This window comes from Lathamus discolor, chromosome 1, assembly GCF_037157495.1.
Source record: "Lathamus discolor isolate bLatDis1 chromosome 1, bLatDis1.hap1, whole genome shotgun sequence".
Lineage (NCBI taxonomy): Eukaryota > Metazoa > Chordata > Aves > Psittaciformes > Psittacidae > Lathamus > Lathamus discolor.
This window is the reverse complement of record NC_088884.1, coordinates 3,250,066-3,267,157: the sequence shown is the minus strand read 5'-3', so window position 1 is coordinate 3,267,157 and position 17,092 is coordinate 3,250,066. Positions and strand designations below refer to the sequence as shown.

The 17,092-nt window shown below is 47.0% G+C and overlaps 1 protein-coding gene across 2 annotated transcripts in view; it reads left to right on the top strand.

Moving 5' to 3' along the window:
- LOC136009184 (store-operated calcium entry regulator STIMATE-like) overlaps positions 1 to 9,347 on the top strand; it is a 35,928-nt gene extending 26,581 nt beyond the window's left edge. For both annotated transcript variants that reach the window (XM_065669270.1, XM_065669311.1), the window contains exons 5-8: positions 332 to 444; positions 1,469 to 1,552; positions 2,258 to 2,374; positions 8,701 to 9,347. In XM_065669270.1, coding sequence (XP_065525342.1) covers positions 332 to 444; positions 1,469 to 1,552; positions 2,258 to 2,374; positions 8,701 to 8,814 — 428 coding nt within the window. In that variant the 3' untranslated portion in view covers positions 8,815 to 9,347. The remainder of the gene's footprint in view (positions 1 to 331; positions 445 to 1,468; positions 1,553 to 2,257; positions 2,375 to 8,700) is intronic.
- The last annotated feature ends 7,745 nt before the right edge of the window (positions 9,348 to 17,092 follow it).

Below are 17,092 nucleotides of genomic sequence, written 5' to 3'. Positions count from 1 at the left end.
ATTCCTATCTTCATTTCAGAATCAGCCCTAAAAGGAGTTGGAAGACTTGAACTTAGATCTTGGTATGTTTTGATCTTTAGTGGAATAATGATTTATAGACCCGGCAGGGACACTAAACCTCTCTACCCCAGCCATGTGCTCCCACAACTATAAATGGGAAATCTCTCCACTAGTGTCAAGTTTGGTGTTGAGTACTTGTCTTGCTGCAAAACCTGCAATATGGAAACACTTTCCTGTCTCTAATCAGCCCAGGCATCAAGCACAAGGCAACTCTTCTGCAAGGGCATCTCCTCCTGCCTTCTGTCTCAGATTTGACATGCTGTTTTTGCAGGTGACCCTCCACAAGCTGCTGCCTGGATTGGCCAGTGTGTCCTCTACTTGCTGATAATGGTTTTTGAGAAGACTGTGATTAGCCTTGTCCTGCTTATACCTGGTTGGACAAAGGTAAGCCTCAGCTCTTGTGGCTTGTTTCTTGTCAGCTTTGCCTCATTAGTGGTCTCCATCATCAGTCTTCACCACTTATGACTTGTTGACATCCTTCTGTAATCTTTAGCTATTACTTAGGTTTGTGGAAACATGACTTTCCTAACACTTTGGCTTTTGGCACATTTTCTTGCTTTTCAAAAGCTAGAGGAATAAGATGCTGCTTTTATTTCATTTTCCATCCTTGGAAACTACTTGGAACTACTGCAGTTCTAGAGGATTTCAACATGATCTCTTCAAGTCAGTTCATGTTGGTGTTTCATGATCCCATGCCTAAAGTAGGGGGACCCTTAGAGATTAACTTGGAAAGAACTATCCATGTAGTATGCTGTCCTCCTCAACTGCTTCTATATGGCAGTTTGTGCAATGGTAATTGTGTTGGTCACAAGTTATTTTTAAAAGCTAAAAATAATAACCTGACGCACTTGTAGCCACATACTTGGTGGTAGTAGGTGTGACGGGTATAAAAGCCAATTTTGGGAGTCAATGGGTAACTCCAGTTTTAAGTGCATTTATGCATAGTGCTCACAAGCTGATGTGGCTTGACTGAGGATTTAGTTACAGCAATCTGACAGCACTTATCTGTTCCTGTTCAGGGCTTGTCCTTCCAGCCCAGTAGCCTGCCGTGCTCAGACTTGGATGTGAACACATTCAGCAGCGTGCACTGCTAGATCCAGAGATGCTGCTGGATTCCTCTCCATGCTTATCACATGTGGCTGGTGACCTTATTTTGCAGCAAGGAGCCAAGGAAAATCCCACCAGTAGTTGTTATGGGTAGTTATGCTGAAAGACTAGGAGTACTTCTTGCTCTGTACAAAATCATGTGTTTGGCAACTGGGCTAAGGGAATAACCTATGTTGTCTTTCTAAGAGCTGGGATAAAGCAAAAGCAGAGCCCTATGTAAGACACTGCTGGTGTAAGAAGGCAACCAGTTTGAAGCAAATAACTGTTCAAATAATGCTTCTAAATGGTTTCTCCTCTGCAGCTTCAGCAGATCCTCCTGGGTTACATCCCAAACCCTCAGCTGGAGCTCATCCTGGTCATGCTCATTGTGCCATTTATAGTCAATGTAAGTGATGACACTGCAAGCGCTGGGTGGGGTGGTTTGGAAATCATGGTCCATCCCCATGGAGAGCTTGGGGTTAGCCTGCAGTGGCTAGGACAGGGTGGAGAGGAGTGGAAACAAGTGTATGTGTTGTTACAAATATAGAGATCTGTCCCTGCTGCTTGCCATGGTCTCTCTTCCCAGTTCATGTTCCCTTGTCCAGGCTGCTGAGTGGCTGACTTTATCTCTTTGAAGAAAGCTGGGGCTCCTTAGTTGAGGGCTACAGGCATGGGGATGCCCCAAACGCCTTTATGTTCCTATAGGATGGCTTGTCAGTGGTGACCTTTGGCAGCCTGTCACTAGCCATTTGGCTAGACTTCAAATGGTGTTACAGCAAGGCAAAGTGTTCAGGTTGCCTAAAACTAGCTCAGCAAAACCTCTTGAAGGCTCATTTTTTTCCTGGTTCCCCTCATTCTGAGTAATGCTTGACCTGCTGCTCAGTTCCTGTAGTCTCTTTGACAACTATGGAATCAGTATATGGGAAGGGACCTTCTGAATTTGACTTATCCAACCCCCATGGGCACTTTTGATGCAGGGTTAAGTTAGATATTAAATTAGGTTGATCAAGGCTGGACATCTGGAGAAACCAAAAAGAGAGAAATAGCTGTGATTGAATCACTTTGTATTTTGGTCTCTTAAATCTACTAATGTAATTTGTTTCTCCCCAAGGCCATTATGTTCTGGGTTGTGGACAGCTTGATCATGAAGAAATATAAGCAGAAGGACACCATAGACATTAATGGATCCATAGAAACTCCTCATGCTAGGAGGATTGAGGAATCTCAGGTAAGACCAAAGTGTTTCAGACCCAACTGCAAGCTTATAATATGGTCTGTGTGCTTTAATACAACATAACATCATGTTGCCTAGACCCAGGGTGATGCTTCATGAATGTTGGTGATGACCCTGCTAAGTCAAAGTGACTTCCCATGCTTGCAGCTCAGGTCAATAGAGGGCTGTTTCCTGGGAGGATCTTGTCCTATGAGCAATACCACAGCCTGTGAAGCATTGCTGAAATATTAGAGTCATATACAATAGAATCATAGAATGGTTTGTGTTAGAAAGGACCTTAAGATCATCCAGTTCCAGCCCCTGTGCCATGGGCAGGGATGCCTCACACTAGACCATGTTGCCCATATTGCCCTGAATGAGGACACTATCTTGTGGGGGATGCTTTTGCACTAACCTGGGTGGGGTTGTTGGATTGGCAGCTGAAGCTGGTGCATATCTACACTGTTGCTCTCAACTTTCCTTATTTTAATAGTAATTAATCTTGGCTTAGAGCTTGCTTTCCCTACTGGCGTTGATAGAATCCATTTATTTAAAGGCTAATATCTAGCTGGGAATCCCTGTTTTGTCAGTATTTGGTACTTCTTCAGCCAGGTGATGGCCCCCTTAGCTGTAGAGAGATGTATTTTGTGTAGTTTGAGCTTAAGTTACGGTTGGAAGGAATTCTCCAGCCCCAGGAGATGTTCGTGTTGATGACGCACAGTGTGAGCAGGTGGTGTTTGTGCTTCTCATTGACTTTTGGGCAGAGATCACAACCTGAGTCACTGGCTTGAATTCCCTTCCTTCCCCTGGCACCCAGACCTGGTTTCCAAGTGCTCTGTGTACAACTGCTGGTACCCTGCAGCTCACTGGCAAGACTCGCTGCAATAAGAGCTTCTGGCATCACAGGCTGGCTCCAGGAGCAGCTTCTGCTGAGGTATTTAGGATGTACAGAAGTATCTTTTGCTCTCTGATAGCTTTTTGATAGAGTAACTCAGCTTCTGTGCTGGGTTGGATGGCCTGTTACTGGTGACATTAAAACACACACAGAGGTGACAGTGTTTAAGGGTGTGCTTGGCAGTCTGCACCATGGATTCTGTGTCTCGAGGGCATAGTGGGGAAGCATCTGCTACTCCTTAGGATGCAGTGTCAGAGGAGGCAGGGAGGGCAGGCAGATGTGAGCAGCTGCTGAGACAAGTGAATCACTCTTCCTGGCCTTGCCTCCAGATAAACAGTGGTAGCTTGGCAAGGTCACTAGAAACATGCAGCTTCCCAAGTGGTGTGTGTGGTAGGAAATCTTTTCCCTCCTTTCTCCAAAACAATACAGTGGCCTGAGCTGGGCAGTATCAGTGTGACTCGATGGTTATGCATTGAAGCCAAGAACTCATACGTAAGACATGAAGATGGATTAACTCTGGGTGTGAACTTGTCCCTGGTTATGGCACAGTCTGGGTTTCTTGGTTGTGACTGACGTTTGAGAGTGATACTTCCTTAGGAGAGCTAGCTTGGAGGTCTGCTCAAAATGTAAAGCTGATGGTAAAGATCTTACTCACTGGATGTGCTGGTGCATTTCTGAAGGTTTAAGATCAGCTAAAATTACAGCAGATCAGAAGAAGGAGGTGACATCTCTGGTTGAGCCATCAGCCTCCTTTCCAGCATCTAGTCTCATAGATGGTGTTGCAGGTACTAGTCCTCTGTACCTGCAACAAATGAACAAATGAAGCTGCTCCATCAAAGCGGGGGGGGCGGGGGCAAGAGTTTTGTGGCCTCTAGCTCAGTTTTGCATAGTCTGAAGGGAAGATACAAGTTAATCTCCAGAAGCTAGGAAAGTCTCTTCTGGCAGCTCAACCAGATGAGTTGTTTCAAACAATAGAAACAACCCCCCCAGTCTGACTCCTGCTGTCAAAGGCTTCTTCCATCTTCCAAGTACTTGAATCCTTTTCTCAGACCATGTTTTGCTGAGATCTTCAATGTGCGGGTCATCTGTCCATCTTGAAATCCTCCAATCCATCACTGCAGTGGATCTACTCTGGTAATGGAGCTACTAAGGGGACCAGTTCCTACCTGGAGCAGCCTATGAGGACTGTCTCCTTCTCGCTCAGACATGTTCCTGTGCCTCTGGCCCAACAAATAGTTCAGACAGAGAAGGAAGCTAATGAGGAAATACAGAAGTGTGTGACCTGCTTTTCCACCTCTGTTTCTTGGCATTGGGCTTGGAGGTATAGCTCCTGCTTCACATGTCAACTTCTTAGGCTATGAATTAAAGATGATGTTGGCTGGCTGAGCCCTACAGTTCTATTGACTGAATTTTAGTCTTGAAAGCAGAAAATGAGGGGTTTATGGGCTAATGTCCTGTTCAAGTGCAGGAATTTCTCCTCTCCCTGCTGCCCGCTGGAGGAGGAGGAAGGAGGGGCTGAGACAGTGTCTGTACAGAGCAGAGTTGGCTGAGCCTAATGTGTCCTGCAGTTTATCAGGGCTCATCAGAGCTGTCTAGCAGCAGGCGCCAGCAGCTCCCCATCATGCTGCCTTCTTGAATTTCAGTCCTCTGCCTATCTTGCCAATAGAGACTGTCATTAGTTTCACTTGAGCTAGCAGTTTGTGTTGGGAAGAGGAGGGGAAGAAGAAGGACAATAGTAAGAGGGGACCGAAGTTAACCTGTTAAAACCCCACACTTAATATTCTCTATAGGGATAGTGGGAAAACTCAGCTCTGTCCTTGGCTTGGTAAATGGAAGAAACCCAGCAACCTTGACTTACTGCCTCTTTGGCTGCACTGTAGACAAAAGAACTGGCAGCCTCTTGTGGCCTTTAAGGCTCTTCTGGTGAGCCACAGATGTGGAGATGGGCTCTTGCTTATATTGGAGCAAATGCTGAACTTCTTTATACTGAAACCCTGAAAGGGACAAAACCTCCCTTCTGTTGTTTCAGACTTGTGCCCTGCCTTGGTAGATGTTCACACAGTCTGTTTATTTTCCTCCCTTCTCGTGGGATAGAAAGATCCCTCAAGGATGTCAGTCTGAATCCTGTGCTGTTCAGGCTGGGGAAGTGCATTCATCTGTGTGGCCCTTAGCTGTCCTTTGTGCATGTCCTGCTCTTGACCCGAGTCTCTTTCCCTCGCCCTGGCAAGTGCCAGTAAAATTTAGATCTTATCGGAGATGTCTTTGTTTCCTCTGCTCAGGAAAACAGATTTCAGTATGTTTTGTTTGATCCTTTTTGGGCTTGTTTTGTTGCTTTGGTTTGGTGTTTTCCCAAGGGAGGGGGATGAGTTTCTGCTCCTTTCCTGAAGGATTACATTATCGGAGACAAGCCTTGAAGCAAAACTTGGTCTAATAACAGTGGTACTTGTAAGACTCATTGGGGTGAAACTAGAGGCTAGTTTTAAGGTTGGGTGGGAAGCTAATACACTACGTGAGGACCTGCCTTTGGTCAGTATGGAGTTCAGCACCTATCCTCCTCCCCTTTGTAAGAGCTGTGACTTTTGGCATTCACAAGACTGAAGATGCTGATGAATGCCAATAGCTATGTTGCTTGCTTTTAAGTATTGAAAAATACTCCAAGAGTGAGTTTGACTTGCTTATTGCTTAGGTGAGCTGCTTTTTAAGTATCTCCAACTCAGGGTGAACTCGGATGCCTGCTACTTATGGGGAGACTGAATGAAAGTGTGCATAGAGGTGCCTCTGGAGGGAAACCATCCCACTTTTCAGTCTTACTGACTCACGGCATCTCATGTAAGCTCCAATGCAGGAGGGTGATGGCATGGTTCTTACACCTCCACCAGGCTGGTGGGACCTAACGCAGTGGGGAAATGGCCCCGGAGCTGCTTTGTTTTACAGCTCCCATGTCTTTCAGTCTCTTCCTCTGCCACTGAGATGGCTTGCTTACCTGTAAGGTCTGCTTAGATGGAGCACCAAAGAAGTAGGCAGCCTCTTCTCCCAACAGGAGGGGTTGGCAGTGCACGGGCAGCCCTGTTTCCTTACCATGACCCATGCTGTTTTGCAAGCTGCTGGCCTCCTTGTGTGGGGAGGAATGCATGAAGTATTTGAGGACTGCTGAGTGAGACAGTAGCTCCTTGTCCTGGGACTGGGAAACCAAGGCCCATTCCCTGCTGTGATCCTGACCTGGATGCGTCTGCAGGGAAATTGCCTTGTCCCAGGTTCTGCTGAAGTCTCCCAAACTGGAGTTGGGTTTGAAAACAGTATCTGAGGGTATGTCCTGTGACTGTCATAGTGATGAGATGCTGTCTTGTGATGAAACTGCCTTGGGGGATTGTAGGAAGGTTAGTTACATGAAGGGCTGTAGGCTCAAGCAGCTTCCTACAAGCTGTATGGTGGGCAGGTAGCAGCCTGAAGTGGTCTGGATGTGCAATACTTAGTGCTTGCTCACTCATCTACACTTGGCTGTGAGAGGATTAGAGTTTGCTGCTGAAACCCACCAAAATTACCAGTTCATCAGGCCGCAAAACTCGTCTGTTGCAGCCCGTCGGCTCAGTGAGTTTATAATGCTGTGTGACTAGCTGCCCATGTTTCACAGCATCACAATATTAATGTGATAAAACAGAGGAAATCTTTACTTGGGAAATCTTTACTTGGGAAATATGGAAACTTCCCAGCGTGTGTCTTGAGCCAGCAAAGAATTCCTTGAGATCAAGGGCAAAGGACAAGAATCTGATCCATTGCTGTCCTTTGAGCATCTTATGTGCTGCTGTGAGGATAACATCAGATGGAGGGGCTGGAGTGTGCACATGAGGGTGGAGAGGAAATCTTCCCCTGTGGCTCTTCTGCTCCTTTGAAGCCATTGACTCATTGGAGTTTGTTTTTTCCTGTTTAGTCATTTTGTTCCTGTGGTAACTGGCTTCGTGGTGCTGCCTGAGTGCTAACAAGTGGAGGCCACTGAATTCACAACTATGCTTGGAGATAGCCACAGATAAAATTAATCCGCTGGGCTTCTGGTTTTGTTGAAGGGATAGTGGGCTTTGGGACTGGTTGAGCTGTTGGGACAGCCTGCATGTGGATGTGCTGGGTTGAAAGCCCATGCAGCATCCTTGCCCTGTGTCTCTGAGCTGGAAGGCTGCTGTGAGCCAGGCACAGGGAGGATTCACAGTGCATGGGTTTGAAGCAAAGTGGTACCTGCCCCTTGTACCTGCATCTGCCATGACCTAATGATGCTATTTGGGTTCTGTGGTGGGGAAAGGGCTGCTGGCATTGCTTAGCTAGAGAAATAAAACTGGAGCCCCTTGACTGGGCTGTTAGACTTGTGCCCCTCTGATCTGCGAGCTCTGGTGACCTGGCCAGGTTTCTGATGTGGATGACTAGTGTTTACTATAAATCCCATGATTCAGCTGAGGTTCTGAGCACTGCTGGGCATGACACGAGCTGTAGTTTAAGGCCTGACTGCACTTCATCTGTACTTTGAGGCAGCTACTGACAGGGGTAATGCCAGTGAAGGCTTCTTTTGCCCAAATCTGGGTGTTTGAGGTAAGAGGGCTGAGATGGGGTTGAGCAACCAACAACCTCTCCAGCCATGACTATTACCCATGTGAACTTGTCCTTCCAGCCTGCTGACTGGAATTGGGCTTCAGCTCTTCTGCAGTCAGTGCAGCCATACCCCAAGTGAAATCCAGCCTCTTTCCTCTTCCAGATGATGTGGCTGGAGGATGTCCCACACGTAGCTCTGCACTGTGCAAAGGCTCTAGGCTGGTGCCAGCCAGTTAGCCCAAATGAGCTTGTTGAAGTTAGGTACTGTGTGTAGGTGCTCCTGGAGGCCATGGGCAGCCTTTTGATCACACAGGAAAGCCGTGCCCTTTCTTACCTGGAAGGTGTCAGTGCTCTGTTGTGGTTCCCACAATTCAGACTGTGCCAGGTAGAAATAAGATGCTCCAGTTTAGGACACCACTCCTGATCCTGCTGGCCATAGCTGCAGCTAACCCTGTAGCTCTGCTTGCTCTTCTGGCTGAGCTCTGGAGACAGCCAGCAGCTGGGGGCCTGGGGAAAGGTCTGCTTTGGTATAGCTTATTATAAAGTATGTGGCCTGTTTTTTATGTACACCTTCACTGAGGATGCAGCCTGGCCTGAACATGCGTGTCTGAGTCCTGTCCCACTGTAAACAGAGCTTTTAGCTATCTCTAAGGTCCCTTCCAACCCTAACTAATCTATGATCATCCTGGTGTCTGCACCCAAAACTGTTGTTGGAGATACGGTCAAGATGACCTTAAGCACCTAGGCATATGCCAGAGAGGATTAGATCTTGCAGCATCCCCCTCTAGGGATGCTTGACCCCTTCAGCAAGCAGTATCAAGAAGAGCTGAGAACTTTCAGTCCATCACCATCTCTCTGTTCTCCCTTGCAGGTTTTACTCTCTCCAGACATGGATTTTGATCAGTCTGAAAGTGACCAGGATGTTTCAGTACTCTGGGGAATGAACCAGAAGATGAAGCAGCCCAGCTATCAAGTGGTCATCTGACAACACTGAGACAAAGAAGGTGGAGGGAGGGAAACAGCACTGTGATCCCTGAGCTGGCCAAGGGAATGCTAGTTGATCCTTATGGATCTGCAGAGATCCTTTTGCCTGCCTCAGCTATACCTGTCTGCAGTTGTCTCTTTGGGATGGTATCTATGCATTCTGTACAGGCTTGAGCAGCATCTGCTTTACCTGTGATCCTGACCCCCACACATGCAGGCACGTTGGGGTTAGGGCTATGGACATGTACTCCCCCTGGCTGGCCAGCTGGGTGGAGCTTTTTGTCAGGGCTAGAGACTGAAATCAGGAGATTGTTTGCTTTTTTAATAGGCAAGGAAAAAGATCTGTCCTGTACTACCTGAACTGTGACACTTTTATATGCACAATACTCAGTAATTGGTTTGCAATATGTATTTAAATGCCTTGAATTGGAAAGGTTGTTTCAGTGGATCTTTTTTTTACTGTTTTATAAGGGAATGCAGTAAATATCTGACTGAAAACCTTCACAAATGAAATAAATGCCTTCATGCGCTTCATGTTTTGCAAAACCCTAACGCTGTGAAGAGGATGAAGGGGATCTGCTGGAATCTTTCCTCACTGGTTCCTCACAGGCCAGATTATCTTTCCGTAGCAGGGCTATCCTAGTAAAACTGGGGAAGAGCCGAGGCCACAGGGCTCAGCTTCTGTGCATGGGTTGTATGAGCCACTTCAGTGCAACGACCTGGTGCTTCAGCATGTGCTGGATTCCAGACTGGGCCAGACTTGGAGATTGATCCCAGTTGCTGACTTATAAGTGGGCATTTAGTGGGCAATGGAAGTTGACTAATTTGATTTTAGTTAGTTTAAAATAAAACTGATGCTGTGAAGGCTGGAGCATTGCTTGTATGGAGCCAGGCTGAGAGAGCTGGGCTGGTTCAACCTGGAGAAGAGAAGGCTCCTGAAGGGGGTCCTGAGAGCAGCTCCAGTGCCTAAAGGGGCTGCAGGAAACCTGGAGAGGGGCTTGGGACAAGGGCCTGTAGGGCCAGGCCAAGGGGAATGGCTTGAACCTGCCCGAGGGGAGACTGAGATGAGCTCTTAGGCAGAAGCTCTTCCCTGTGAGGGTGCTGAGGCGCTGGCACAGGGTGCCCAGAGAAGCTGTGGCTGCCCCATCCCTGGCAGTGCTCAAGGCCAGGTTGGACACAGGGGCTTGGAGCAAGCTGCTCCAGTGGAAGGTGTCCTTGCCTGTGGCAGGGGTTGGAACTGGATGAGCTTTAAGGACCCTTCCAACACAAACCAGTCTGGGATTCTATGACATCTCTGCAGGACCTGATTTGAAAACTAGATCTGAGGAGTCAACTGAAGTGCTAGTAAGCAGCTCTCATCTTCTGGGGATAAAGTTATGGCCTCTGTCAGGGCTGGGTCATCCCAGATCTGGCACCTCTTGCTGTCAGTGTGAGTTGCAGTGCTTTGCCCTGGCTCTTTGTTAACATACTCTATTTATCTATAAACACACAACAATTCAAACCACTTTGCAGCTCTCCTGGGAAGGGAGAGTGAGCACAGAGCAGAGCACAATGTGCATGCAGGCTGGGTGCAGCTGTGATGAGACCCAGCAGAGTCCAGACAGTGGACAGCCCTCAGGGCAGGGCCTGATCCAGGGTCAACTGAAGTGATAGACCCAGCTGAGCCATAGACAGTCCCGAGACTGTCCACTGGGTGGGGATTAGCTTTTATTTTCCCTCCTTCCCTTGTGTTTTCCCAAGAAAACATTCCTTATTAAGGAGTAGAAAATAAAGGATTTTGGGGTTTGGACTTAGATGTATTTAGACTTTCAAAAGCTGAGCTGAGAGCGTGTGAAGTTGTTTGGGTTTGTATGGGTTCTTTGTCTTGCTTCCCAAACATCAAAGTTTGAGTAGAGGAATTGGATGCAAGTCAAAGTCTTGCATGTCCTCAGTGAACTAGACACGCTTGGCTACACTCGCAGCTGCTCAGCCTTATACTGTATTGCTGGAAGTTAAGTCATTTTTTGCTTCTTACTTAATGAAGGGTCAAAATCCTACATCAGATGGCTTTGGAGCATGTGCCATGCAGCTTTCTGAATACACCACTTATATTGCTTAGTGAAATCAATGCAACTTCTGCTTGTCTGGCAGAGTTCTGTGCTGGTAAGGGCTGGAGAAACTCATGTGCTGTTTAAGGTCTTGGCTGAGAATAGATTAATTCCTAATAGGGAAACTGGTTTAGTTTTGTTCTTGCTATAGGGCTGCACAGAGCAGTGCTGCAGTACGTGAAGAGTGCAGATTCAAGCACAGCAATGTCCTGGTTCTAAAATGGAGGGTGACATGTTCTTCATTTTCACCCTTACCTAAGGCTGGCTGAGAAGGTTCACAACAGGCAACAGCAGGGTAAGTATGACATGGGGGAAGGTTGTCCCTCTTGAGCATTGTGTGGCCAGTGTTGTTTCAGCAGCCCTAAATTCAGGAGTCCTGTTCCCTTGTCTGAAGTGGTGGTGTGCAATCGTTTCCGTTGCACTCCGAGTGATTGCTCAGCCCTCATTCCTCGTTCCTCAGCCATCTGAGCGGCTTGCAATGCAATGGTTTGCAGTCTTTAACCATATCACTGGGAAACTATGTGCTCTGTGGCACAGTTGTAGAGGAGAACAAGCATGTGCCTGTATGTGTAGTCATTGCAGTGTGCTTCCTTAGTGGTCCCTTGCTATCACGAAGGGTTATGAGGACTGATCCTGACATGTTCAGAGAGAGGGCAGTGTTGTGATGCTCACTTTATAGTTGCAAAAGCTGAAGTTTGCAATCCAAGGCCTGTGCCTTTGCTCTTACTGCTCTTGGTGCAGCAGGAGCACAAACTCTGGCTTCTCATTCTCTAGTCTGTGTTTAAAGGCTGAACCGCTCTTTTCTGTGTGGTTAAATTCTCAGTTTAATGTGTGAATAGAACCTTAGGGTCCATTCAAGTAACAGGCTTGCTGCTGCCTACCAGGTGTGGAGAGGCTCAAGAGCATCATTGACCTTTAATTTTCCACTGAAATTACTTTGGTTCACAACCTGTTGTTAACTTGTGAGTGGGTCTTTCAGCCAGCCAGTAACATGAGCTTGTCCAGCAGCTTCAAAGCTCATTTTATCTTCTCCAAATGAAAGCTTCATTGCAGTGTTCACCATAAAATATTGTGAAATGGATAACTGGAGCCTAAAATGAGAACTTGAGTATATTGCTCCAGGTGCTTCATATGGCTGGGAAGCTGGACTTGATCATTGTTCTCTTCAGGCCCTGAAAGAAGTACATTTCCTTGGCTGGCATAGGAACAAGAGGAGTAACGATGCACCTGAAGCATTAGCAACATGTGTATGTGTATATATACATATCTATATATAGGAGAGATGAGATGAGAGGAAACCTTAAGCCAATCAATCCCCTTAGCAATACACTTGAACAGTTAAATGTGGGAGGAAAGTAAAGATTTCAAAGAAATCTCTTCAGTGAGGACAGTATGAAGAAGACCAGGCTGTCTATAAATTCACCACCACTATTGTCTGCATCCTGTTCTAGTGATAATGGGAGGTTGTTTGGAAATGGGCTGGTGATCTCTCTTTCCACTCTTGTCTTGGCTGGAGAAGTCAACTTCACAGATGTTCTTTCCCATCTCATTTTTGGCCCATGTGCATGCTGCAGAACATTAACCTCTTGGGTTATTGCATGCCTTCAGTTCTCTCTTGTAAGAGAGCTAACACAGCTGGGCCTAAAGCAGTATTTCTTTTAATGTTCTGTTCCAAAGCTCAAGCCTTGCCCTGAGTTTTGCACTGACTGAGCTCTCTGTAAGCATCTTCCAGCAATTAAATCTAGCTGGTTGCTTTCAGGTAGTTCCCTTTTTGATGCAGTACATGGTATGAGTAAGCAACCATGCTTGCTGCCTGCTCTGCTGCCACAGGGCTAGCAGTACAAATCAGAAGGCAAAGCAACTGGAAAATCGCCACCCCAACCCCAGCAACAATATGATTAAATATAAAATATTAAATATGAAAAAAATCAGTCAAGATTGAACCCATTGCTGTAGCTCTCTGGCAACTCTGCTTCCTCCTAACACATGGATATCATTTAGTTCCTGGGGATGCTTCCACACCCGCCTTCTTTCAGCTCTGGAAAGGCAGAGTACACAAGCTCAATTTGGCCTTGCCGTCTAAATGTCTTTGTGGTTGTCAAAGTCCTCTTTGGCCGAGTTCTCTATTAAAGAAACTCCCTTGTGGCTGATCTATAGCATTATTCAGTGATGCTTCACTTTGAAATAGATCACAGCCTTGCAGTTTGGGGTTGGAGGCTTGCACCGCCTGCAGTGGGGGTGTCTCCCGGACCCTTCCGTAACCTCCTTCCTGCTGTGCACAGATTCCTGCAGCATAAGCAAGGAGAAGGAGCCAGGGGAAATTGGGATGAAAGTTATTTTACAACTTGGAGTAAATAAAGACCTTCTCCCTGATTAGAAAAGCAGCTAGAAATGTCTAGTCTAAGTTCAAGATGCTGTTTGTAGGGTCAAAAGCTGTCCTGAGTGCTGGTTCATCATCTTTTAGAGAATTTAAATCTCTGCTAAGCAGAAGGGATGCTCTGCTCATGGAGGTGGCAGCCCTATTGGAAGCTCACAGTGGAATTTGTTTCTCTGAGGGAGTTGAGATTCAAGCTATCACTAAACCTGCAATGTTATATAAATGAGGTGCTTCACGGAATGGGAGCCTGCACCACTCCTGTTGCTGCTTTTTAAGCATGCAGCCTGTGAACTGAGACAGCAGTAACCCACATGAAGGTTTTCACCAGTGTTTTAAGGGTCTGCAGGGGTTTCGGAAACATCATGCTTAGTGGTAAATCCAGACCTCATCCTAATAACCAAGAAAGCAATACTGTCTTGTGGCCTGTTGATTTATAAGGTTTTGATGTCTTTGTTACCTCTTTGATGCTAACAGGGCACTACAGATGAATATCCAGCCACCTCTCCTGTCTCTCCCTTCCCCAGGGACCATGATTGGAGCAGATGCTCCAAGTCACAAAGCATAAAGGGAGGACACCCAAGGATGTCTCTCTAGACAGGCACTGTGCTGTATGATTATGCCTCTCTCTGTGTGACTCACCAGCCCCCAGGGGTATTGCACAGATACCTGCATGGGTTAATTTTAAGGCCAGCAGCTCTCTGCATTGCTTGACATGAGTGCTCGACCGCTTCTCCCTTCATTCCTATTGGGAGCTCACTCATCATGCTTTTACCATGTCCTCAACCCTTTCCCCTGCAACCTCCTTGTCTTCAGGAATTTGATGAACAACATCCATCCAGAATGAAAGAGAGACAGCTGATTTCCAAGGGCAAAAAGCCTTGGTTTCTTTGACACCAAAAAGTAAAGAAATATTCATAAGTTGCCTAGCTCTAGAGGCTTCAGAAGGGAACCACTGTCACACATGCTGCTCAAATGCATGGCTCTGATCCATCTTAAAGGCTGTTACTTGTCCCAGAGCTGGTCCCTGTGTCAAAAGGATGAGAAGCCAAATAGTCTTTATAGCTCCCATCAATCAGTTTGTCTGCATTGTTTTTTGCAAACCAGCAGCCAACTTCCTGCTAGCCATTGTAGATCCTCCTCTGCTTCCACACCACAGGAACGAGCCATCCCTTCACTTTCAGGGCGTTTGTAGGGTTTGGCTTCAATGCTTCAGTTTGATTCTGACCAACCTGCTGATGACTTGTGTTTAGAGGTTCCAGGAGAAGTTTAACTTCGTGCTTCAAGAACTGACCTGCAAGGCAAGATAAAGCAGAGTCTATGACTGGCTGTTTTGTACCATGTTTTGAGGGTTCTTCCTGTATGAGGTTCTAAAGAGCTTCTCTGCAATGGAAAGATGAACCTAAGTCCTGCACTTCTTTTCTAAATCTTACAAACACAGAGATTAGAATAAAACCCTATTTCCTTTTTTACTCATCAAGACACATTCACTGAGCTTAACAGCTTTTTGAGATTGCTAGTAGTAAGTACCCTTCTGTGGACCATGATTACTAGAGCATAATAACTCATACAGTGCCCATCAGCAAGAATAAGGAAGATAGAGGCCTGAAGCCCAAAGTTTTCATGGGGACAAGCTCTTTTAGGCCAAACATAAGTGTGGATTTAGAGGTTTGTGCATGCAAGTGGCCTGAATCCAAAACCCCACTTCTGAAGGATCATCTGCTTAATCTGGGGGTACATGAACGGACTATGTCCATGAGACCTGATGAAATCCATCTGCGGGTCCTGAAGGAGCTGGCAAATGAAGCTGCTAAGCCACTGGCCATCGTATTTGAAAAAACGTGGCAGTCAGGTGAAGTTCCCGACGACTGGAAAAAGGGAAATATAACCCCCATTTTCAAGAAGGGGAAAATGGAAGACCCGGGGAGTTACAGACCAGTCAGTCTCACCTCTGTGCCTGGTAAAATCTTGGAGCATATTCTCCTGGAGGGCATGCTAAGGCACATGAAAAACAACAAGGGGCTTGGTGGCAGCCAGCATGGCTTCACTAAGGGGAAATCCTGCCTGACCAATTTGGTGGCCTTCTATGAGGGGGCTACGGAACTGATGGACAAGGGTAAAGCAGTTGATGTCATCTACCTGGACTTGTGCAAAGCGTTTGACACTGTCCCACACGACATCCTTCTCTCTAAATTGGAGAGACATCAATTTGATGGATGGACCACTCGGTGGATAAAGAACTGGCTGGACGGCCGCACACAAAGAGTTGTGGTCAATGGGTCGATGTCTGGCTGGAGACCGGTAACGAGTGGTGTCCCTCAGGGATCGGTGTTGGGACCGGTCTTGTTTAACATCTTCATCGCTGACATGGACAGTGGGATTGAGTGCGCCCTCAGCAAGTTTGCCGATGACACCAAGCATCCCTTCCCTTCAGCGTATCAACCGGACCACACAGCTTTCCCTCACAAGCCCAGTGCAGGCACCCTCTACACTGTGAGCTCTGCCCTGCAGCCTCCCCTCTCCTCGGCGCTGTCTGGGTGCCTACGCTGGCCACCGCCGGGGCAGGCAGAGCAGAGCTCCCAGAGCGGGCCCTGGCCATACGGCGGGTGCTCACCATCCCGCGCAAACGGCCTCGCCGCGCTCCCTGGGGCAGGTTTTTACCCACTCAGGGCTGGTGCCGCTGCTCCTGGCTCTGCCCCCTGTGAGTCCTGGCTCAGAGCTGCCGGCTCCTGGGCAGGTCCTGTCGAGGACTTGAGGCTCCCTCGGTTGCTCTGGCCGCTCTGAGTTGAGGCTCCTGGACGCTGATCTCTCCCCTGCTCCGGTGTTAAAGGCATCCTCTCTCAAGCTGTGAATGGTATGGAATAAGGGGTGGATACTGTCCTGGGTTTACCAGGAGCCATTTTGCTCCTTCTTAGTAGCTGGTGTAAGCTCTGTGTTTTGACTTCCAGCCTGGGAACAGAGCTGATAACACCGATTGGTTTTAATTGTTGTTAAGTAATGTTTATTCTGGCCAAGGACTTTGTGAGTCTCATGCTCTGCCGGGGACGAGGGGAGGCCAAGAAGAAGCAGACAGGACACCTGACCCAAGCAAGCCAAAGAGGTATTCCATACCACAGTACGTCATGCCCAGGGAGGTAACTGGGAGTTACCCAGAAGGGCACGGTCTCTCTTTGGGGGGGGTCGAACTCATTCGGCGGTGGTATCGTATTCTCTTCTCTTGTTATTTTCTCTTATCAATATTATCATTGATGGTAGCAGCAGTGATTTGTGTTACACCTTAGTTACTGGGCTGTTCTTATCTCAACCCGTGGGAGTTACATTCTCTTGATTCTCCTCCCCATCCCTCTGGGAGTAGGGAGGAATGGGGGGGGGGGGGGGGAAGAAAGAGAGAGAAAGAGAAAAGGGGGGGGATGTGAATTAACGAGCTTTTGTGGTTGGGTTTAAACTGCAACAATTTTTAATATAATTTTTGTAGTACATACGGCCATTACATGGTCAGCTTCTTTTCTTAGGTTTTTTTGTCCCTGGTTTTCCAAAACTGTTGAGGTATCGAGCAAAATAGGAAGTAATACGCTCTATGTTGCTAACATTGGCTGTATTTAATCCACCTTCTTTTTCTGATGGGAGAAAAATGCTGTTCCAGTAGACAAGAATTTGCTTTTACAATCACATTGGTTCTGTCAGAATCCATATTCAAATCTTAAAAGTTACTGTAAGAGATGTTCAGTTGCAGCAACATATGTATACTGTGCATACACTCTTATGTCTATGTGCATTGAATCACCTTCAATAGCTTCAATGCAAGTCTAAGAACTCTA